General features: G+C 37.0%; 1 protein-coding gene across 1 annotated transcript in view; it reads right to left on the bottom strand.

The window, feature by feature from the left end:
- Positions 1-25584, bottom strand: part of LOC113498637 (RNA helicase aquarius-like) — a 35246-nt gene that overhangs the window by 9105 nt on the left and 557 nt on the right. The window contains exons 3-17 of the mRNA XM_026878725.1: positions 25367-25478; positions 24708-24921; positions 23818-23866; positions 23446-23681; positions 23143-23360; positions 22671-22840; positions 21842-21973; positions 18683-18820; positions 16786-16877; positions 15983-16181; positions 11213-11396; positions 10732-10856; positions 9143-9303; positions 8267-8534; positions 6048-6219 (exon numbers count right to left, since the gene is read on the bottom strand). Coding sequence (XP_026734526.1) covers positions 6048-6219; positions 8267-8534; positions 9143-9303; positions 10732-10856; positions 11213-11396; positions 15983-16181; positions 16786-16877; positions 18683-18820; positions 21842-21973; positions 22671-22840; positions 23143-23360; positions 23446-23681; positions 23818-23866; positions 24708-24921; positions 25367-25478 — 2470 coding nt within the window. The remainder of the gene's footprint in view (positions 1-6047; positions 6220-8266; positions 8535-9142; positions 9304-10731; positions 10857-11212; positions 11397-15982; positions 16182-16785; positions 16878-18682; positions 18821-21841; positions 21974-22670; positions 22841-23142; positions 23361-23445; positions 23682-23817; positions 23867-24707; positions 24922-25366; positions 25479-25584) is intronic.

Below are 25584 nucleotides of genomic sequence, written 5' to 3'. Positions count from 1 at the left end.
GAAGTTTCATCCCAGCAGCTGCGCACCAAACCGAGAGCGGAGCGCCCCCTGGCGGGCGTTGGGTACAACTACTACACATCGGCAGCAAGCAAGCTGCAAGCGACGTCGTAAGGAAGTGAGTGATAGTGCAAGAATAACGTAAGTACTTTGAGACTATTTCGTTTGAAGCAAAAGTGAACTTTATTGCCTAGAAGATTATAACTTAGAAAAATTCTTGGACTTAGAATAATTGTAATGTGTGCATGTTAGACTTAGTTAGATTTAAGCCAAATTCCGTTCAGACGGGGAACCTATGCCCGATTTTCTATAGATTCATAAGGTTCAAACACTTAGAAAATTTTTGATATTTATATGGACTTGTAAAATTTCTTATAAAAATAGTTAGTGTTTACATTGGATTGTAACCTTTTTTGGAAACCGTTGGCAATTATAAAAAAAATCAAAATGTCTTTGCAATCACATGTCAAAGTGCAAGATGACATTTACGTCCGATTGTCAAGAGCTAAAATTAATTTTAAGAAATCGCCAAAGGATAGGATTACTTTACAATATTTAGAAACCAGATTAGAAAGTATTGAGGAATTATGGGCACAATTCACTTTAACACATACACAAATTGTCAAGGATTTTGATCATAAGGAGTTATCATCTTCACCTTATACTGTCAACGAAGTCTATTTTAACACGGAAGATTTGTATTTAGATTTAAGATGCGAGTTAAAGATCGCATTAAGTAAAATAAAAAATAGCAATGTTTCTTCAGCTATGGGGTCTTCAAATAATAATTCTCCGAACAAAAGTATGACTATTAAGTTACCAAGAATAACAATTCCAACTTTTTCCGGAAAATATACTGAATGGCCCACATTCCGCGATTTATTTGTGTCAGCAATCCATAAAAATAGCACTATTGATAATGTACAAAAATTGCATTACTTAAAGAGTTATTTGACTGGGGAAGCCGAGCAACTTCTTCGTCATATACCAATTTCGGAATCTAATTATGAGCGATGCTGGGCTCAGTTAGAGACTAGATATAACAATAGAAAATATTTATCACATTGTATTTTAGTAAGATTGCTTAGTCAAAAAAATATTGTACAAGAGTCAGCTAGTGCTTTAAAAGAATTAATGGATACAACATCAGATTGTTTAAATGCGTTAGTGAATTTGGGTATTGATGTTACTTCCTGGGATATTATCATAATACACATAATAACATTAAAACTAGATCCTGAGAGCAGAAAGGATTGGGAACTAAAAGTGACAAGCAATATAGACTCAGACGAACTGCCTACATTTGGACAGCTCAAAGATTTTTTAACTGGCCGTTATAGGGCTCTTGAGTTTTTAGGTAATAAGTCAAGTAAAAATATTGTTACTAAGGAAAGGGTATTTCACACAGCGGCCAATACAGCCAATGCATGTCCGGTTTGCAACAGCACTGAGCATAAAATAAGAAATTGTAAGCAATTTGTTAATAAGGATGTGGATAGTCGGCGTACGTTTGTTCAAGATCACAATTTATGTTTTAATTGTTTGGGATACCACCACTCTGCTAGATTTTGTAAATGTACAGCCTCGTGTCAAATCTGTAAGCGAAGACATCACTCTTTGTTGCACCTTAAAGGTGAGTGGGAGTCTGCTGGCGATAAGGGAGATTCATCAACGCAAGCACATTCTGCCACAGTCGAAGAGGAATCTCAAAATGATGTCGTAGCTTGTTTCTCAAAAGGTGGCGTGCGTAGTCAAGTTCTGTTAGCCACTGCGTTAGTGAGAGTTGTTTGCAAAAACGGAAATATGTCTACTATCAGAGCGCTGTTGGATCAAGGCTCACAAGCGTCTTTCGTTACGGAGCGTACTGTGCAGAGTTTAGGATTACATAAGAAAGCAGTTAAGGGGTCAATTACTGGCATAGGTGGTCATAACAAATTAAGTTTAAATTCGGTTGTTGAAGTCAAAATTCAATCTAGGATTAATTCATCATTTGAACTTGTAGTCAAAGCATATGTTCTCAAATCTATAACGTCTTTACTACCGGGTGGGGAAATATCATATTTAGATTGGACTCAAGTTAGTGATATGGAACTAGCGGATCCTGGATATAACAAACCAGATAAAGTCGATATGTTGTTAGGGGCAGAAATTTACAGTCAGGTTTTGCAGAATGGGTTTAAAAGAGCACCTGATGGTAGCACAATAGCTCAGGCTACTTCATTGGGATGGATTTTATCGGGTACAGTAGCCTCTGCTTCTCAGCAAACATCAAATATTACCGTGATGCACGCGCAACTCGGGAATGACGAAATCCTGAAAAAGTTCTGGGAAATAGACAAGGAACCAAATCGCATCAGGAAACAGAGACTCACCGAAGAAGAGGATAGATGTGAAGAAACATTTATGGCTACATCTACTAACAAGGGAAAATGCGCAGAAGTTATGAAGGAGAGTTTGCAACTGGGACACATGAGGGAACTATCTAAATCAGACGAGCAAAATGAGCATGCTGTGTACTTACCTCAACACGCGGTTGTACGTAATTACAAAGACACAACCAAGGTTCGGGTCGTCTTTGATGGTTCCTGCAAGGGAAAGAATAGAGTAGAAGACGACCTCACGTTTAGACCTAGACTGCAACCAGATTTGCGAAATATGTTGATCGGTTGGAGATCGCACCCGTTTTTGGCTGTGCGATCGATGCAGCAAGTGGCGTACGATGATGGAGTCAAATATCCACTCGCAGCTGAAAGAGTTCTTAAAGATGATTATGTGAATGATCTAATGACTGGTTGTGACACTACAAAAGAAGGCATGCAAATCTATAATCAATTGAACGAGTTAATAGCAAAGGCAGGATTCACTGTACAAAAAGGGTTAAGCAGCAGCAGTGAAGTACTGGAGAAAATGATCGGGAAAAAATACTCGTTCAAGGGGCAAGATGAAGCGGAAAAGGTAATAAACATAAAACAAGATGAAATATTTAAAAATTTGGTACTTACCTGGAACCGAACTTGTGACACCTTCCAATATTCTGTTCAGCTACCTGCGCTGCAAGAAACTGTAAAGAAGAAAAAATTGTGGGTTTCTGGAATTGGATAGGATGAGGAAGTTTCATATGAAAAAAATAATAAGAATGGTTTACTTACCGACATCAGCTAAATTTTATTACGTAGTTTACAGTTCCTCGATGAAGACGATTACACTTGAAGCACAGTGAAAAGCAGATTTAGCATCCGGGGTTAGACAATCTTACACGAGTAGTTACAATTCGCAGTAAGGGTTCTATGCTCAAAAGGCCAACATCCAAGCTGTGTGTCCTGCCTATTCCCTGAGGTTATTTTAAATTAGGATAGGTTAAGCATAGTTGTTAGAATTGTATCATTGGTTTGTAGAATTTATTATTGTAAGGTTGTTTTGTGTTTAGTATTGTAAGGAATTTTTGGTTTGTTTAACTTTGGAAGGACATAATGTTTCACAAAATGTCCTTGGTGGGCGGAATGTTTAACCGCAAATGTGTCAAAATATCAAAAGTAAGGTTCAGTTTGTTCCACCATTTTCCACAAGATGTCACTGTGCTTTGAGACCGCTTTTCTGAATGGCGGTGTTAAAATTTTCCGTGTATACTATAAGAGAGTCGAGGATTTTTATTTTTTTTGGTATCATTTTATGTAATATTCGGATTAAAGTATTTTGGTAACCACGATCAGGTGCTTTAATCAAATCAATCCCCAGATTAACCCTCCGATACCGAGGGTTAAACATTACAAGAATAATAAAGACACAAATCAATAAATGTGAATAGCCTTATCATTCGAATTACTGAATATTAATTGGCAACTGAAAGATGTTTGTATACTTGTATTTTGCAATCTTACTTTGTTTCAATTTCTTTTTGTCTAGTTGTAGAGCAGTCATTTTGTATATTTATAGCAAGGATAAGAAGTATAAAGAACAAACCACATCAAATTTGTATGCTGTCATTTTACACAAAGCGGGCGACACTACCTCAATTTCCAGGACATTTGCAAAAAGAAGTCGATTAAAATTGGTTTATGTGCAGGACTCGACAATTTTTGGAGTTAAATTGCCCATTACGTTTTCAAGGAACAGCACAAGGCATAATGAACAAATACCGAGACCTAATTATTTATCTATAAGTTCCCACCCACCAATTAATATTGGTCCCTAGCTAAAGATTAAATTGTTTGAGTCAGATCCAGTAATGACAGACTAGGTAACAAATACCAAAGTGTAACGAATGTTAAATCAGTCGTTGAACAGAATATGATGTCATAAACCAGAAGACAAATATTAACAGAATATAAGCCAAATCGGACGAGACTTGTAAAATTTGATTTTCATTGCTTTTAATGGAAGATTAAAATCGAACATCTAGATCCTAAGGGTACAATTACAAACAATTTATTGTAGAGTTCGAAATAAAGGAGGTTCTTACTCCATTGCATACCTTGATTTTATCACTGAACATTATGCATGTATTTAAGTATTGTTTCATGGTTGAGTAAGCGGGCTAAGAATGGAGATTTGTGGAACTAATGAATCGCGATTGTATTATAGCATATATTTAAAACTGAGATCACGAACGATCGTAATAGCTTTAAAAGGACCCTTGAGTAAGATTATGAGGTGTCCTATGAGACATGTAATAAGATGATGACAAACTATTAATATATGAATATTTTTGATCTTTATCTCCAATATTTACAACCAGCTGCTTTTGAACGCTTAATATTTTAGTATCTGTTTTAAATATGGGGAAACGATTTGTTTAATCAATATTTAGAGGAGAAACATCTTTCAGCTTAAATATTAGATTATCATAGTTTAAAATATAGGTAAGGTCCACCTATTTCAGAGCATTTAACATTGGCTTTAAAATATCCGTACGTTTTATTGGCTTCCTCATAACGTAAAAAATTGCATAACAAAATCGGTAACTCGATCAAGATCAGTCATTCATTAACGTCATCAAATGATTGCATCATTTGGAATGACCGCGTGATTTAAAGCACGCCTCCTTAAACACAGTGACGCAGCGTTAAGTTAAAGTTTCACACAAAAAAACACCCGCAAATATGTCTGCATGCCGTAGCCCACATGTGGCACGAACAAAAAAACAATTGAAAAACAGCGCCTTTAATCTTTTAAGTATAATTAGCATCCATATGCTATTAACAAAGAATTTTGAATCTAGCGTGGAGTGAGAAGTTATTAATTGATGATGAATATAAATTTACAGATTTCTGAGTTAAACACATTTTATGTCGAAATTCGAGAAACAAGGATGTTGAATTGATGGTACCGGTAGAATTATATTTAGCACATTAGAAATCGGGCAATAGAAAGAAAAAACATCCTTTTAGGAAAAGAAAATGTGTGAAAAGTGAGTTAAACAAAAGGGAGCTCTTGATGGCGCGCCGAGTGACAGGAAAGAATGAAAGAGAAAAAGCTTTGCACCGAACGTGAATGAAAGGGATAAGGGCATTAAGTAGAAGATATATAAAGGAATGCGATGACCTTTTACAGCCCCATATTGTGAAATGGTTGCAGGCGCGGAATCACAGCTCGGAGCGGCATCACTTTTGGGCAGCTCATGTAGAGCTAAAGTTTAAGGTTTAGTCCTGGCTAAACTAAAATTTTTGGCACAAGTTGATTGATCACAGGTTAAACTACACTTGATACGGTCGTTCCGTGGTTGGATGAGCTAAGTCATAACGAGTTCCACAGTTTTTCGGAAGGTACGTTAAATTTCTGTTTTTTATACATCTTTGTCAGTCATTACGGGTATTCAAAAGCTAGAAATTTTGGCAACCAGCCTGACTAAGGGGTTTCGTATTGCCCAGGTAACTGAGTAGAGGTGAGATAGGCATTCGCTCCCTGTAAAACAGTGGTACTTAGCTGAAATCGGTTAGTCTTGTAGCCGATCTTAACGCTAACTTAGTTGGGGAAAGGCTAGGATGATGACAATGTTAAGCATATATTTGCTCTGAAAATCATGTTGTGCGTGTGGCAAAATGTTTCCATACCTGATAGAAATAGGGGCTCGGTTCCGTCTCACCGGCTCCATTGAAGTCGTCGACGTTGACGAGTTGGAAGTCGTAGCGCAGACCAGCGTTCGCGGCGCGGTACTCCGGCAGGCGGGTCACGTGGCCCAGGTCGCCCAGAGCCAGGTATCTCCACCGGTATAGGTTGCAGATACTGTAAAAGGTGTAGAATTAAAATCTGGACTGTTGCTATCGGCTGTTCAGATGGAGAGAGAATGAGAAGAAGTTGAAGATTTTTTGGAGCTGTTTTCTATTTGTGATATTAGGCACCCTGATGATGTCCCGACGTCATCAGAGTGCCTAATATCTTTCACAGTAAAACTGCCGCAGTAGTGAAACTGCCCTGTCGGCTATACCGGAGGTCGTGCGTTCGATTCCCACCCAGGAAAAAATTGTGTATTCTGTATCTGGATGTTATTTATTAATAATTTGGATGTATTTCAAAATATTAAGTTTGGGTAGAGATATAAGGTTATATATAAGGTTTGGTCTTGGGTAGAGATATAAGGTAGAGATTTAGATATATTAGGATATAATATTTAGATTTTCTACGACACTAAATTTCAATTGTTAAGTTCCATCATGTTTCAGATATTTTGAGGTGCAATGCTGTTCAGATTTATTTTATTTCAGTGTATGTAGTTTTCATACTAGCTTAACGTAGGGTAATTCTGGTAAGTTCTAAGACCGCATAGTCGTAATTAGCAATGCATTATACAACACAGTTGCATGAGGACATTAATCAATTGAGCAGCAATCTGTGGCAGCATCACAATAAATAGTCATAAGTCATCAGAACCTAATGATTTTCAATGACGAGTGCGATTCGTGGAATCGGAACAATACTATGAAAATCCAAGAACTGCTTTAGAAGAACCATTGAACGTTTTACGTCGGTTTTGCAACTCCTAGTATAGATGGGGTATGAAATTTCTTGCCTTATTCGATCCACCTTAGTATTTTGTTAATACGTTGATTTCTGTCACCCAAAAACTTATAGAATAAATGAATATTTGAACTTTTTACGTTTTAACTATAGGCATAATGATGGGCCTTTACTTTAAAACAAGAATATAAACTTCTACTTATTATGATAACATGTTACGACATTTTAATGATGACAGAAAATTAGCTTTTATTCAACGACTTTAGAATTAACGATTTTACAGAAAAGAAACATGTTCAGAGTTATCTATTTAACACAAAAAATGTGTTCTCGGAACATTAATACATCCAAATGATAGTGACTTTAATTATACTAATCTAATAAAAAATAAGTTAAGTGGTATGATATAGTAATGAAAACCAAGCAAGCCCTTTCATAGCTTGACTTAAACAACGAAATTATTATCTGAATATCTCAATAAAAATATACAACACAACGTCGCGACATCTTGATCCATTACAAAATATTTATGTATGAACCTCGAGACACATGAATGTAAATTAAGAAAACCGTTTTGCAGAAAAACATATGAGATGCTAAGATTGAAGGTCAAGTATGAATGATCGCTCTAACCTTAGTCTACATCATACAGTGGAATAAATTATGGCAATTTGAACCTTACGCTTACGTCATAAAAGTCATGGTCAAATCACTAAGTGGGAAAATCGGGAAAAAGGCGTGCAAGAAATTGAGGAACTAGTTCATAAGGAAAGACGAATCAAAATTATTTTGAGAAAGCTATGGTGTTTAATGGAATTAGCTCTAAATTCTTATATCTTTATGTAATTTCCTAGTACAGGCAGAATTTAAGGCATGTAGGAATTTGCCATAGTTTTTCCTCGTCAAAAACCACGTTATCGCCACAAAATATCTGATGTGTAATCGTTGTAAGCAAACCAGGCTATGTAAACAAAACGAACGTACGATATCGCACGTCCGCCTATTTATCCTTAGCCTTACAATATGCAGGCATCTAGCTATACTAAACAAGATGCCAACTCAAAATTCAATTCTTATAAATTCAGCAACATGTGGGCTGATGAGGTGGAATAAATTGAAAATGCATATAGGAATACAATCGTTCTGTTTTTATAAATCTCTAGAATGTCTAACCATGACCAATTTGAAAACAATATTTTTGCTCTTTGTTTTACATCAATTTGAGGCAGAAAAAAAATATTAGGAGGTAAAGTTTTCACACAGGACTCGGGATTTTTTGAAAGGGGGTTTAGTAGGTAAAAGGAATAAAAGATACCTTGGTCTCGCTCTTCCTTGGGCATCCAACTCGACATAGGGCACGCCGAGCCGAACCATCCTGGTGAACAGACTCTGTTCCATGTTGCAGTACTTCTGGAAGGCCATGTTCTTGACGACGGGTGGCAGCTGGTGGTGGTCTCCTATCATAATCCACCGCTTCAGCCTGGAGCGACCGTCTTGGGGATTTTGCAGGAGCAACGGAATGAACGTCTCAATTTCGAGGATCTGAGCTGACTCCTCCATCAATATGTTGTCGTATTTGAAACCTGTGTAAGCGTTAAAGTATTAGGGGTGAAGGACATTCTGATGACGAATATTTTGCGTGAAAATGTAGACAAATTAATAAAAAAAAAAATGTAATAAATTGATTTTAATTTTCACTTTTTTCAAAACGACTTCCACATTAAGCCATTTAATCCCTAAGCTGCACAGGTTTTCATAGACATACAAGCAGTCAAGACATCCAGACTCAGAACAAGTATTCGCACGCGGGGTTCGAACCCACGACATGTTGTGCCAAAAGGGTTTTGCGTGGTTGCAACTCGTCTATCCGAATAAAATATCAAATGTATTAATGACACAATTGACTTGATTTGGTTTGGTAGTAGTGCTATGTTTAGATGCTACAAAAAAGGTTTAACAGATTTTATCTATACGGAAATCATGGCGTAATTACAAAAGTTGAGTCATATTGACTTATCATCGGCATCGTTTTAGTATACGGCCAACTTCCTTCCTGATCCATTTTCATTATTCATTCAGTATTTTTCTTCAATGAACGATACTAAGAAAACTTGTGTCGTGTTCTACACGTAATTGTATCAATACCAATTGCAATTGTTGTGGAAATTGAACTAGAGTGATTGCTACTTACCCATTTGCACGAGTTCGGATCGTTTCAAAGCGGCATGGGTACATGTCATGGCTATGATTTTCGCTTCCTTTACCAAAAGATATTTGGATCTATCTAATCCTGATCGTAGAAGTTCGAAAGCCCGAAATTCTTCCAGTTCTTCAAATATATGGTCAATGTACCTGTGGATAAAAAAAATGTTTTAACAATCCGATCTTTTGCATTTTTCACCCAACTTCTAAAAGGATTTCTCAATTTGTTTGTATTTTTAATCACGTCAGTATGCACCAATATATTTTGACCTCGCAGTTCGTCCAAATATTGCAAAAAGAAAACAAAACGTTTCAACGCTTCCAACGCTTGACGGAGGTAGCGGTTTGTGACCTTCACTAAGTCCAATGAAGCAAACCGCCAGGCTTGACCTTGACAGTCAAACTCGTCCAATGTTTACGATTTCTAAGGCTTCACGCATTCAGAACTATTTACTCAACTTGCGAGAGGTTATTAAACTATGACTATAGATCTTTGTGTTGTTACGCGGAAGTATATTTTGTGAGTCAATCTTAATGAAAGGAGGTGTGTCGTTATATTCGATTTGTATGCTGTATTTTTAAATAGACATTTATAAATAGAATCGATATTTTACAAGACTAGAACGTAAAGCAATACATAAATAATTAATTCTTTTGTTTTTTCTTCGCTTAAAAGGAACATAATTATAAAAAAAATCATTGGAATTGAATTAATATGAGCACAATATAAACTTTTGTCATTAATTTGTAAAAAAATCCGAATCTAAATTTAGATCATTCCTGGAAATGCTGGGAGAGTTCCAAACATTTTTTATATATAGCCTGCTTTAGATCCCACTGCTGGGCAAAGGCCCTCCCCTTTCTCTTCCACACCTCTTTATTTTGTGCAAGCTCCGGCCACATTCAAAACATTATTACCGATGTGATAAAAACCCTAAAACATATGTTTTTACGCCAGAGTCAGTGTTAGTGGCTTTTAAAATTGCTATACGCCCACCATGACCAAACATCATTAAAATGCTTTTTATCACTTATACTGAGCACTAGAGCAGGAAGGGGTTTTTTCTATGATCTGGTTCGGGATTACCGACAAACTTTACACTACGTAGCTGAGAATTTATTGATGAACATGCTCATGTCTGTTTTTATTTACGTGGTATGGTATCTCAATCTATTTGAGGATATGTTTTTTGTCGAGGAATCTTCGACTGCTTTCTAGATGTTGATTCTTTTTTTCTATTTATTTACTACTATTACTATCGTGAGATTGATTCATTATTAAATGATGTAACGGTTTACTCACGCGTATTTATCGGGGTAGCCGGACTAGTAGTAGTAGGACTCCGGTTGGGTCCGAAACTAGTCGGGCTACCCCGATAAATACGCGTGAGTAAACCGTTACATCATTTAATAATGATACTTAACATATTTCAAGTCTTCTTTTTAGGTCAGTAAACCAACTTATACCATTACCTTACAGCCATTATGAGTACCTAACGACATGCAATTTCGGGAGGCTTCTATGGCTTTATTGCAGCTTTAATATAATAACATAATTACTTATTGTTCAATCCTTACCTGTAACAGCTTCTAGCAACTTCCATATCTTCGTCATAAGTCTTCCCGGGGAACAAAGGTTTAGGAGCGTCTTCGAAGAACTCGTGGAATGGGAACTCCTTGCTCACCGTATCTACTGATTTAGTCTGAAATGAATATGTTTTTGCAAAATAGACAAGTATTTCGTTTAGGCCCTTCGACTATTATTTTTTTACAATCATCATTAGTCTTTGCAATCCATTCTTGAACACCGACTATTCAAAGAGCAGGCAACGATCGATAAACCAAAAAGCTTAAGGCTGGGTCACTGGGCTACTTAGGTATCAAACGACTTCAAAGAGAAAGATCTTCTCAAATCGTCTGTTTTTGTTGTCAGGACTTTGGATTGGATGTTGATTATTTTTTTAGTTAACGTATTGGCTAAGCATTTTTTATTTGAAGTAGATTTTTCTTACTTTCGAGTCACTTATAATCTACAGCTGTATTTATGAGATATTTGTACCTGGTCCTGAGCACATTTGCTGAGGAAGGTCTCCCAGCGCGGCCGCACGTGGTACACATGGAAGTGGTGCGCCAGCTCGCAGGTCGCGCCGGCATCTTCGCCCGCGTCCAGGGTGCTCTGCAGCCGCCCCACCAGCTCCAACAACTCTAGACGCTTGGCCAGCACGTAGTTCACTCTCCCGTATCTGGACAAACGGAGCAAAGTCAGAATTAGGATTTTGGAAGTTTTCTTCTAAAAAATGTAAGATTGAGGTATTCGAGGTTGGGTCTACCAGGTATTCTTAAAGATGTAATTGTAGTTAGAGCGCGATCCATTCATCCCGATTTTGCCTGGTAAGGTAAGATAGTATGTAAACTTTCTAAACATAGCTGTATAGGCTATCTTAGAAAATTACCTATTATATTTAACTGTTAAAGAAAATGGGTTGATATTTGTTCGTAGATGTGCAAGTGGTTATCGCATTTTATTGAACCAGTATCATCTGAAACATTCTCACGGCCTTGTTCTAGAAATAAAGGGTACATCTGGCGTTAAGACACAGGAAAAAAAAACATAATTATAATTCGACCCTTACTCGTACGAACCGAATTTTCAACTTTTTGTCAAGTTACAAGTTATAAATGATTCATGCTTCTGCGAAAAGTGTCGGTAAAATAACTTTAAGTGGGTTGCTCAAGTACCCGATTGCATAATACCACTTAATGTGATCCTAACCTCTGTGTTATTTCCAGCCAATTAGTAAGATCAAGTGGGGCAAACGTCTGTCCTAATCAAGATTAAATAATAAGCTACGTACGTAAGCTACTACGTACCTACGTACATAGGTTTAAGCTGAGTACTAGTATTCTTTCATATATAATCTACAATTTATAGCTTATGTGTAAGGACTTCGGTTGGGCCCGAAACTAGTCGGGCAATCCCGATAAATCTGCGTGAGTAAACCGTTGCATAATTTTATAACATAACATAATTACAGTTTTTTGAACCGAGGAAGCATTTGTTTGCAATAGTTTTAACAAGTTACCTATTCAGTGAGTTAATTATTCAATCAGTTTGCTTATTTATGATTACAGGTAAAACATTTTAGTATGATATATGATAATGATTTATATTGGATGTCGACATGCGTAGCAAACATGCGTCTGATATGTCTGCGTACCAAACATATGTTTTGTAAAGGCTGAGTTACACTGTGTAACTTCCCCTTGAGAAATATTTTTTGTTTTCGTGGAGTTGGAGCACTAATTCAAAGTGGTACGTGAGAATTTTGAAATTTTCGAAAAAACTAGTCAGAAAGGCGACCAAAGGGCGTGTCACCGCCTCTTAAAGTAATAGGTATTGGAAGAGAGACGCTGTTTTAAATTATATAATTGTTTGAAAAACCCTGTCACATTCTTAAGAATATAAAAGTAGCTTGCCAATAATTATAAAAATGTGACTGTAAGTTTGTTTGTTAGGCTTTCACGCGAAAAATAGCCAACCGATCGCCATGAAAATTTGCAAACATGTTCTTAGAGGGATTAGAAATAACAAAGGGTTTGTTTTAATCTAGAAAAAATAGGATTACGCTTTCCTAAACTAGTATATCCGCGGGATACCGCTTGAGGCTTGAGGAATCCTTTGAGGCTTAAACGCCGTTAAAATATAACTTTTGGTGGAGGTGGCTATAGGCCCTATGAGGACTAAAGTACTGTCTGCAAAAAAGGAAATATCCAATATGCTTTCATCTCAAAAGCTCATAACGTTTGGTCATTAATTAAGATTACGGCGCCATTGTACCCGCGGCTTGCCTTTAATCAACTAATATTTTTTCATATCAGTCATTATGTAATTCGTGTTCTCATAGTTCATGTCCAAAAAATTTAAATAGGTATTTATAATGGTGTTAGTCGAGGGTCGGGAAGTTTGCTTTTATCATTTGTTCGATAGACTCATTAAGAGCAAAATGTCCACCTTGTCGAAAACCTGGATCGTGAATTCGTTAAAATCAAAGTAGGGAAATTTCTGAAAATGTTTTTAACCCACATCACGTTCCAAAAACATAATCCTAAACTAAAATCTCAAAATAGTTTATAATGTTTTAGTTACGGAATGTCGGTGGTATACTTAGATTCCAACAGGAACAAATAAACTCGCCTTCTCGGAACACTAACGGATAAAAATACCGCCGTGCTCTCAAGTGTATCGGTTTTAGACGCATTTTCTATATAATATGATATCCCGACCACTTTTAGTGTAATGGGATTGACTAAAGGTAAGAAAAGTAAAAATCTATTGAGTTGAATAATTAGACATTTATAGTATTAAGCTCATGAGAGGAGACAACTGGAAGTAGAGAGGGGAGGCTTTTGCCCAGCAGTGGGATACCCGACTAATAATTATAATAAACAATAATTAGACACGTATTTAAATAAAGACAGATAAAGTAAATAAAAGTGGATGTGTGTTTCTGAGATCACTCACGGATGACAATGATCAAACTAAACATATATGTTGGTTAGGCTCTGTTGCCTTTTTAAAGTATTTTTCTTCAAATAAAAATCAAACCCCTCGTAACGAAGTCCGAGTTCGTATCCATATTTGACAATGGTTCCGCTTCAAAAGCATTCGCTAAACTTTGAAAACATTAAACCAATTTTAAACTGATATCGATCGCCTACAGCAATATTTGCGATCCTGCATATGGCTTCGATAAGGAACACTTAAACTCGAGTGGTTCGACGCATGACTCTCAATACTGAGAGACGTAGCCTTGTTTAGTCGGCCCCGTTTGCTTTATTAGCCTGCAGTTAAAAGAAATATTACGCCATATTATGACGACCTAAGTGGTCGAGTGGCGTCCGCACCGGTTTGTAGATGTCTCTAGCTCTGAGGTCCCAGGTTCGATCCGCGGTCGGGTCAATGTAAAAATACACATTTCTATATTGTCTCGGGTCTGGGTGCTTATGGTACCTTCGTTGTATCTGAATTCCATAACTTAAGTGCTTTAGCAACTTACTTTGGATTCAGAACAATTTATTTATTTTATTTTTATTTATATTTCATGTCCGTGTACTGAACATTATTTTATTTTTTTTAAACTACTCTCGCGTTACGGAATTTAATCTTGTGTCGCGGGGAGTTTTACAAACATTCAAGCCGCATACACAAATACACCCAGACTCAGGACAAGCATTCGTGGATCACACTAATGCTTCTCCAACGCGGGGATCGAACCCGCGACACGTCTAGTTCAGTAGGTTTGTGGTGACCTCAACCACTTGGTTATCCGTACAGAACTGAAATAAACTGCTAAACGTTTTCGTTAGCTTTGCTTTAGCCGGCGTATATATGGTGAAGTGTGTACCCAGAGTCTTATTGTTGACACTAGAAAAAAGACTTTCAAACTAAGCGCTTAAAGTTCATAATTGTCTGAGCGGTGTGGTGTCAAGAACGCGTAAGTGTGTTTCTCTCATTTGCGAATTTTTGAACAATAAGTTTAAACTATTTGCGAATGACAGTGCGGTAAATGTGACTCGGCCGTAACGGTACATACCGTAGCCGTCTAGTCAAGTGACGTCCGTGGAATTAGAAATAGATCTCCACAGATAGTCTTCAACGATTCATGATGCTGGGGAGTCAATAACCTATGCGAGGTCAAGTTGATTTGAAAAGGAAATACTGCGGTCTGTACGGTGCGCATATTTTCCATAAATCATCTTTCATATGAAAGGAAATTTGAGTAGGTTTTTGTAGGACTATAATGGTATATAACTATCGCGAATTCCCAAAAGTGATTGTGCTTAGGCTTAAGAAAAATAATTTTGTTTGGCACCTAACAAATTTATGACCTTTCCAATCTTTGCTTAACCTCAATATTTATTATCATTATTCGTTGTTATAGTTCATGAATAATTATTCACTAATAATTATTCAATAATTATTAATTATCAAGTTTGCATTAAGACTGAGGCAATAACTAAATGAGAACTATGTAAACTTGTAGTATTCCATGTCATTTCCACAAAAAAAAAGTTAACACTCCATACAAATTTCACTTAAAAGTAAACAGTTTTGCAAGAAAACAAGTATCTGGAACATTTTTATATGGTAACCTGAATACGTAATCAGTGAAATACAATAGCAACATTATTCAGCCGCCGCTCTGCTCCAATGAACAAAGGAGGGCATTTATGTATACATACATACGTATAGTTATATATTTCTTCATCTGCATCGCCATAAATTTATGTCGTCGTCGTTGCGAAAACTAGTAATGGTTAATTTAAACTGCGATAGATTTCGCATAAGTTGCAATACATTGAAGGGTAAGGAAGATCTGGTATCAGAATTGATATTTGAGAGCCGGCAATGGATCTCAGGCAGCATGATATTTGTGGGACCGTCTAAATCACCTGTAAATCACGGTGACGGCGAATTTCAAGCATCTACGGCAATCTAGTATTCGGGTCAACATTATTATCGGATCGCCGGAATATTGCTTTGTTGACTCAACTGAATATTTCTGGCGAAAGTATAATTTGGACAATTTGTAGCAAAGGTGTAATTGCTATACTTTTTAAATCAGAAGTATAGTTAAATAATTTGTGAAGATAATTATCAGTATCTTAAATCATAATGTGATTTTTTTTCCATGCTTGTTCGAAGTATGGTTTACTGTTATGTTTAAGATATTCTATGAGATTTCTTACAAAATAATGAACACAAAACAATCCAAGTTTCTAATCGGCTATTTTTCAAAGGAAGTCCAAAGATAGTTTATTTCCAAACCTGGAGAAGTCTTTATCCGTCTGCAGGGCCTCCTCTCCATGCCCAAGACGCAACAGATGCCGTTCATCCACGTCCAGCTCGGCCACCTTCTCGAAGAGCTGGTTGAGGGCCTGGTTACTGTGGGTCACCACCAGGTTGCGCTGCCACGGGAAGTTGTGGTACAGGTTGGATATTATCTGCACCGCTACGTCCGTTTTACCTGTGGAAATTGATGGCAGAGTAAAAATAGCACTGAAGACTTATAATACAATTGTTATTAGTCCAAATATTTTATTATTATTATTCTTATATGTCAAGTCGAGCTCGATGATAGAGATTACAATTTAAACATTAAGTCTTAAAGAGAAAGCTTATAGCATCGTCATAACAACTTTTCCTGTTAGAAAAAATATAACAAATCAAAATGTTTGGAGTTTCCAATTGCGTCAGAATTAGATCGTGCCCAGTCAATTTGTGCAATTGTATTGTGTGTACCAATCATTTCATTATTATCTAATATTCTCTTCTTAGAATAGCAATACTTAACGAAGGTTGAAACACAGGACACGATTACAAATCATTGGAGCCTATCTCCAAAGATTGAAAGAAAAGTTTAGCATTTGTGAACACGAAATGGCGATCTGTACCATGTAGATCGTAATTTCATCTTTACAACGGTGAAGGTCTTACTTAAAGCAGGAGCGGTAAGTGTGAAGCTAACAGCCTCCTTTTAAAACCTCTTTGTTTTGTGAGTGCGGACTTAACGGCATTCGGATAACAGGAAATTAAGGGTCTGTTGCATTTTAAGGCTGCTTTCGACTAACCTGTTCCTGGAGGCCCGACCACGAGAGTCAAACCCGGCTGCATACCGGAACGGATCGCTTCCACTTGTGTCGGTGTAAATGGTATGGAGTTTCTGAAACATAGTATTTATCAGACTTTTGTAGAGCCTTTCTTTAGGATACTGGTTGGGTTTTTGATGGAAAAACTTGTCGGTAGATAAGGGAGGGGTTTTACTTCTGAAGATTAGGAATTTGGATTTGATCGAATGTTTTGACCTGTCGGAAAGTTGATCGTGCAGTCTTAGTCCGAGCTCAGGCTTATTCCCTAGAGTTGTTTTCAAGACCCTATAAATCAAAGCGGAAAATACTAGGATGATACGGACGGCCTAATTTCGGGGGGGAGTAACGAAAGATGAAAATACCCATACTACCTAAAAAGTACTGTACATGATTATTTTTATCACAATCTCCCTTGGTATATTCCCCAATATTCAGCAAAACAATCTTTCGATAACCCCAAATGATCTGCGGCCAATTCTCAGAGAATTCTAAAACCATATAATAAATATCAAACATACACTGTATACCTCTTTTATCAGTCAATGTTCTAAAAATAGATTAACCGTCTGGGAATGCTTTCAAAAGACTATTGATATCCCAACATACTCTAAATTCATAAATGGTTCCACTGTTTTAGTACTGAGTTTTGTTTTGTACGTACGTGAGTTCATTCATGTTCGCATACAGGCACACACGTTCACATTAAAACTATACATATCATCAAGTTGCAATTGAAAAACGTTTATTCAATTGTAAGAAGATTCCATGAAGTCAGCAACTAACAAATAACGTCTGGGTTTTTCAGAGACAATTGTTCCATTATTTAAGCGAACAAATGTTACAATGGTTTTGAAAATTAACCGATTCCATTTACGAATTTTATCATATTTTGTGCTGCAAAATAGGATGCTTCAAAAGACGATTCAGCACAGTACCAGATAGAAATAGTTAACACTTGAGAAATGAGCAGACATTTTAACTAATTTCTAAATTGACTTATGACAGAAAATCCAACGACCTTCTGCGATCATGGAATAAAGAAAGAGTTTGCGATCGAGTTATTGAAAAAGACAGACGTGTCCAGAATGTGCCGCTAGCAAGCCGTCTAGCGACCTGTGTAAATGCACTTTGCGCTTAGATGCATCCCCCGATCACTGTAAATCATGCGAGCAACCAGTCGACATCCAACAGGCAACGTTCACGATCGCTTTAATCAGCCACATTATCTGTTCCAGTGATATTCGTGCAAGGGAGAGAGCTTTACAGCGTGAAGTACGGCATCTCGTTTCCAAAACCACCTCTGGAACGGCCAGAGGTGGTAGCGGCCCACTGGATAGTGATAACGTCTTTATCAAAAAGGCGGGAATGAACTCTAATGATTGTATTATAATTGCAACGTGCATCAGATACACACGTAGTCTTTTCAAAGGATGCCGCCATGTAATTTATCATGTCAAGCGTAAGAATGTCTCGGGCCTTTGGTATTGGATTGTGTACCTACTTTTCGTCGAACAAAATTATACAAATACAGGTAACTCTGCGATCATACGAGGATAATAAGAATTTGAAGAGATCCTAGAGACGCTACCAAGCAAAAACTGAACAAATAGAACAAAGCTATTTAGTTTTTAGAAATGAAGCTCTAAAACTTCTATAAACCTTTTACTTGAATTAATAGTCTAGACACTGTCCATTACTAGAATACATTTACATATGCGGAAGGTTTGAAATCCAGGTTTCCGGGATCACTATATTTTTTTCACTTTTTGTTTAGGTAGTTATTCTACTTTCTAAAATAACTAGGAAAGATGGATACTAATCTGTTTGGAGATAAATATTCAGGGATTGACGAAATATTCCGGGATTAGTGAACACTTACTTCTTCGGTTCGTTGCATAGGTAGGGTCCTCTCTTGGGCTGCACGTGCGGCTCTACCAGGATCACCTTCCGCGGCTCGTCCTCATCCATGGCATCCTCACCCTGCTTTTGTTTCCGAAGAACATTCTCGAATGTCACCCTGCAATAAAGGAGGCAAGTTAACTCTTGAACTTTTTTGGGTACTCGCTAACATCGTTTGAAATCTCTTTGCGGTGGTTTGTTTTTTTTTGCACGGATAGCCATGTGGTTGAGCCAACTAATCAAATCTCTCGAGCGCGTGTCGCGAGGCCAATCTCCTCGAAGCGCAAACTTTTATGTGATCCACTATGCTTCTCCTAAGTCTGGTTGTCTTTGTGTATGTGAAACCCCCCGCGATACAAGGCTTTAATTCCTTAGTGCGCGAGTTTTTTTTAAATTTAAGTGAAACTTATCTCATTAAAAAGATCGTAAATGAAGGGTAGGATTGTTAAATTTATCATCAAATTGATTATATTGGTTGATCTCATCGAAAACACTAGAAATGTTTCTGATGTTTTTTTTTTGAGATTTTGCACGAGATCAATGTCACCCTTTTTTATTGGTAAGGCAGGGGAATCCTCACACCCACTCCCTCGGGGGTGGAAATGGGTAGTGTCAGACTCTTACTGACTTAACCTGAACCGCCGTGATACGTCATCCGCGTTTTTGTGTCGGTGTATGGCAATGCTTTGCAATCATTCGTACAGATCGATGTCACCCTAACACGGTCTCCTCTCGATTCCGAAGTCCTGATTCAGAAATTCACTTCATATTTATATTGCTAACATATCGCGTTTCATGCGGCTATTATGTCAGGCCAAGCTTGATGATTTATAATTAATATTTATCTAAACTTGCTGTCGTGATAACAATAATATGCTTGATAAGAATTTCAATTATAACTGACAATATGATATTTCCTTTGGCGCCAGCAATAATACCCGGAGTCCAGACGTTTACATCAATTAAAATTATAATAGGGTTATTAATATTTGCATCTGCGATATTTGAACTCTTTGCTGACGTATTTTCGATACCCACAATCATAGCAGTATTGTTACATAATATATCACATTGTTTATGATATATTTATTTTGTATTTGATTGTATCATATTGGCCTAATCGCAGTGAGCCTGAGATTTAACAAATTCGTTCTTATTATTATTATTTTCGAATCCAAACGGAGTAAGAGCGCGACGGTGTCGGCGGGTTACGCGACAAGCTATCGCGACCCCACCCCGTCGCGACAGATCATGATTAAGAAGTCTGGTTAGGTACGAAATAAGTCGGGCTAACCCGATAAACACGCGTCAGTCTTGGTACCGCGGGCAATGTTATTTATCCAGGCTATTCAGAAAAACACAGTTGTGATTCCAGATTACTTAAATCAATGCATCAGGATGGTTCTTTTACGAATGATTATAAATAATATAAGTACACACGGATTGGTTCGACTATTAATATTGCTGAAAATTCGCGTGGTTTTATTAAGATTGTTTGAGATGTCTGGATCAACAAAAAACAATGAATAATTCGCTGTGTTACTAAAATCAGTAAACTACGTGGCTAGGCTCTAAATAGGTTGATCACAGGTTGAGTTACGCTTGACACGGCAGGTCCGTGGATGGGTGACCATCTACCTACGTGATAGCGAGTTCCTCCGTGTTTCAGAAGGCCCGTTAAATTGTGAGTCCCGACTGCTATTTATACTGGAAAAAAGTAAAGATGTATATCTTTGCAGTCGTTACAGGGTGCAGAGTATTTAAAAGTTGTTGTTGTTGTTGCGCAGGTAACTGGGTTGAGTAGGTCAGATAGGCAATCGCTCCTTGTGGAACACTAGTATTTAGCTGCATTTGGTTAGACTAGAAGCCGACCCAAACATAGTTGAGGAAAGGCTAGGGCGATGACGAACTTAAAGAAACAACTTGGAAGCCCATGATAAAAATGAATAGAATATATCTTTGTTTAACAAAACGGAACACATACCTATCCTTCATAATTCATGTATAATTTTGGTGATAAAAAAACACTGAATGCGTAGCTGGCATATTTACAAATGAGACTAAGATGTCAATATCCCCACAATTTCCCCACATAATGCCAATCCCCGATAAATACCCAATCGGCTTGATATTTCCCAGAGTCTGGCAAATCTTCAAAAATTGTCACCGCTGCTAATCACAGACCTTGACGTGACGTTTGACAGGCGATGAACATTTTTTTTTCAGAAAATGTTGTGTTGTATTATTAGAAATAAATATGCCGTGACGCACATGCAGTTTTGCCATAAAACTTAAAAAAGTAGTAGTGTAAAAAGTATGAAATGATTCATTATATGAGAGCTGAGCGTAATTCTTAGAATTTACTATGCACAGCTCAGGTTAATAGCCTCAATTAGATTAATCATTGACATCTAACCTTTATACCATTATTAAATTAGTTTTAAATTTGCTTTATCACGAAAGGAACAATTACATTAAAAATAAGGCAAAAAATAAATTAGTATTTAAAAGAAGATCATACATCTGGAATTTCCAGATCATTTTTATGGTACTGGCAAACAGCTGAAATTATAATGGTTTTAATTAATTCTTTTTCGAAGATAGAAATAGAATAAAAATCCAAGGATTCAACATAAAAAAAGCATAAAACTAAAACACGCAGGCAAAATCCCGAAGGTCAGCTGATACATTTAAAGAGCAAGAAAGCTATTTATGAAGCATTATCAAAAACATATTTTTTATACAAGCTGTTTCCCGCAGGCCCGTCCTCTACATATCGAAAAGGATCCCTGGGGAACATAAAATCGAGATGACACCTATCCTATGTGTTTATCCTGGTTATAAACTATCTGCGTGCCAAGTTTTTCTAAATATGTTGAGTGGTCTTTGCGTGAACATCCATACATCCGTCCATACAAATGTTTGCATTTATAATATTAATAGGAAAGGCTTTTATTTCAGAACGGTAATCTGTACTCATTCTCTTTCACCCGGTCACCCTACTAGTTTCGGAAGCAACTGGAGTCCTCACGACAGCACCACCACATCAGCTCATGATTAAGGATAAACAGTCCTAGTCGAGCGATCTCGATTCATATGTTTGAGTAAACCGTTATTTAATAAAAAAAATCGTCCTTACTTGAAAGGTCTGACAAGTTTCCTGGGATCATCAGTCTGCACCTTAATTTCGTATCCTGGAAAACTGTTCCTCAAATGTTCCATGTCCAAAAACGTGTCATTGAAATCCAGGGTCGGAATTTCGTTCGGCATTCTGAAACAATACATAATTGTAAACGAAATTCGAAGTAGTGAGAGGGAGTAAATAATTATGTTAAGGTTAAATGCTGTTATCGAATCTACAAGTGGCATTTGGAGCTCAGAATATCGTTTTCGATACTGTTAATTGCATAATTCTGAATCAAGACAACATATTGATAATATCGACCATATTCGCCATTTCATCTAAGACCTAAGAGATACCTAGATAATTTTAAGTTTATTTTATTGCTTGCTGTTGTTTTCTGCAAACAATACTGCTCTAGAAAGTATAAAATGTGAATCTTGTGCTTGACTTGAAGGTTTGTATAGTAGGTGTCTCTACGACACATGGATTCAATTATAAAAGATAGTATTTTTTTCTAAAGCAAATAAATATCAGGAACAATAAAATCACAATTGATTGATATACCATCATTTTCACCACATAAATTAATAGATTTTAAAAATTTTAATATCCAAATTTTGTCAATAGTCATAAATGCATTGTCATCGGGTTTGAAGCTATCCTGAGAATTTCAGCCTGCTAGTTTATCGGGAAGTCCCTCAAAATTGAGTTTCAAAAATCCAACCGGAATGACAAACAAACAAGAAAGTGAGTTTATAAAAACGTGGGGAAAATCACCATAATTCTAATATACATTCATATATCCAGTACTTGTCAGCATGAGAAGTATGGAACATGTGTTTACCTGGTGTAATGCGCCTGGCCCGGGTCCCCGTACCCTAGCACGATGTCGTGAAGCCACTCCGGCACCACACACTCCGTGTTCATCAGCTCCCGAATGGTTTCCAACACAGCTTTGAAGTTGTTCTCCTTTGGTTTACGTCTCATTACTATATTCAGAGTTTCATACACGTCCTAAACGAGGAAGAAAAGCTAGATATTCATATGCATGTCAATTGGTTGAAGGAAATAAATGAGATCACGAGTAAAATTTTCAATTTTTCAGAGATAGATCCAAAAAAGTTTTATGAAATAAACAAATTCTAAAATAACAAGAAAACTTGCATTGAGAAATGCGGCAGCTTAAAATATTCAGTAAATATTTATAACAAAACCTGTTTTTCGACGGTTACCAGAAGTTTTAAACATAGCACTTCTGTGTGTCTGGTGTAATGAACAACGTAATTATAAATTCTCACATGACTTTATGAACTGACCTCGTTTCCCTTGCTGGCGTTATCCAGATCGAGTCTGTACTGGTTAGGATCAAGAAGAAGACGGAATGTTCTTGCGTCTCCCTCTAGCTCTGGTCTCGGTTCAGGGCCCTCCTCTATGACTCTACCGGAAGCGTCGAGCATACCTTCCACCTCACAACCCCTGACGAACACGATACCAGCCTGCTCCACCATACTCTTTCTATAATCGTACTTAGTACCTGGTAAAGGAAAGTTTTGGGACTTAGTTGTATTCGATATCATTATGGGAAATTAAGAATTGCTTTTTTAGTAATCGTGTCTTACCGATGCCTTGTGTTGGTCTCACTGTGATCAGGAAGCAGACGTCATGCTTCCTCAAGCTTTCCCATTCGTGTTTTATTTCATTCCTTACACTGAGTGTGACCGTGACGTCAGCTCTGACACAGGAGGGTGCTTTCTCCCCTATGTTAGGTTTCGCGACCTCTACAACTGCGAAACTTGATATCGGATGTGCCATCCTGGCCCAACCACCAAAATATACACTCCCATCTTCAGCACGCCTGAGGAAATAGATTCGATAAGCTCAAATAATTAGGACAAGCAAAGACTTCCTTCAACATCAGAACGCAGAACTTTAATGGTCAACAAAAGTAGAATATATTACATAAATCGCTTTCAAAAATATTGGACACTTACCATGGGGCGAGACGATAAACGGCGTCTTCAATATCTTGACGAATTTCGTCTGTAACAAGATTGGATGCATTAAATTCTCATTGAGTCAAGTGGATGGCACGCAGAAAACTATTATGTCAACTCTCTTAACTTTATTGAATGCATATTTAAGTGCCTTTGGCAATAATCTAATTTATGCAAATGTAATATAGAGCAATTGTACATACAATGACACACAGAACGTTATACTATGTTCAAACGGCAAATTCTATAAGTACATATGATTATTTATCAACGAATGTAATATAAATGTCAAGTTTACTATAAAAAATACCGATATAATAAAAGAAAAAACAAAATATAAATAAAAAGAGGCCCAAATAGTTATAACATCGACATCATTTAAAAGGCAATTCGATTAAGGCGCCAGTGACGAAAGTCGCAAGCCCCAAAGTTGGGATAGCATCCGACTTTTGCCGCGCGGCGACCGGCCGTAAAGCGGCAACGTAATCAGTTCGCTTGATCTTTTCGCGCGGACATGTCGCCATGCAGCTGCGGTCGTGTATTTGTTTGGTTTAAAGGTAATGTCGGAAGCAGAAAATTGTATACAATATTAATCCCCTTTTTACGCTGTTAATACTTCTTGAGTATTTGATATTTAACAAATGAGTTTTTAATAATATTTGTTTCTTTTCATGCTTTGGTAGCGGTAATGCGAGACGATTCGCGAAATAAATTTCCTTTGCACAGGGCAAATCGTTTTTTTTTTCATTTAGTAGAATAAAACTGATTAAATAATTGTTTCATTATTAGCAGGTAAGTTTTTATATTATATATTTCTTATTTTATATTTTATATTATTTTATATTTCTCTCCTACTTATGCTGTTTAGGTATTTTAGGTATACTTACAAGTGCTCTCCAAACGGAAGAGGTTGAAATTTCTCAATAAGTAGTCGTGCAGCGTAAGAAACTGCAGGTTCAGCTTAGGTAGTGCCAGGCAATTCTCGCCGCTATAGATTTCAGTAGGGACTACATTTTCATCCCAAATAACTTCTTCCGTCGGGTATAAGGGCATGGAATTCAGCTCTTCTAGCTGTGATATGCGACGCTCGTGTCGAGAAATCTGTTGAACAGAACACGAAATATACCCTCCAGTTACAACGTGTGTGCAAAGTATATACTATGTTTATATACCTGCTTTGTATTAATACATATCTATGATAAGGGAAAATAAAAACATTTTTGTCCCACTGGAAGGCGATATCCACTGTTGGTGCATTTGGTGATTAGAATGATATTTTTTTTAGTTTTCCTTTATATCATATCATAATTACCGATAATATCTCATCGGTTTTTAACAAGCAGAACTTTTTTTAAGGTTTAATGCGATCCATAACTTCTAACATTAAAGTAAAAAGACGGCTACGGGCTATTCAGACATCCGTACAACACAGTTAGCGAATTTGCATTGTGAGAATTTAATTGCTCTGGAAAATGTGTTATGCAAAATAACAACCTACGGAAGGACTTAACGCCACATCAATAGCAACCTCTATATTCTTGCTTACCAGTAATTCCTTCAGAAATTCTTTGTCGACTCGATGCCATGGTGCATCACCTTCTTTACCCTCCGGTGGTACTAGATTCAAGTATGTAGCGATGGCACGTAGAGCATTTTCACTAAAACAAAATCAATACTTAAAAACTGGGCACTAGAATTAATTTATATCATTCTTGCCCACTTTTTAAACGGCTCAAGCGAATTTTATCAAAGATGGCGAAACTC

Source organism: Trichoplusia ni, chromosome 11 (assembly GCF_003590095.1).
Source record: "Trichoplusia ni isolate ovarian cell line Hi5 chromosome 11, tn1, whole genome shotgun sequence".
NCBI classification, from domain to species: Eukaryota; Metazoa; Arthropoda; class Insecta; order Lepidoptera; family Noctuidae; genus Trichoplusia; species Trichoplusia ni.
The sequence above is the reverse complement of the archived record's forward strand: the minus strand, read 5'-3'. Positions and strand labels throughout refer to the sequence as shown.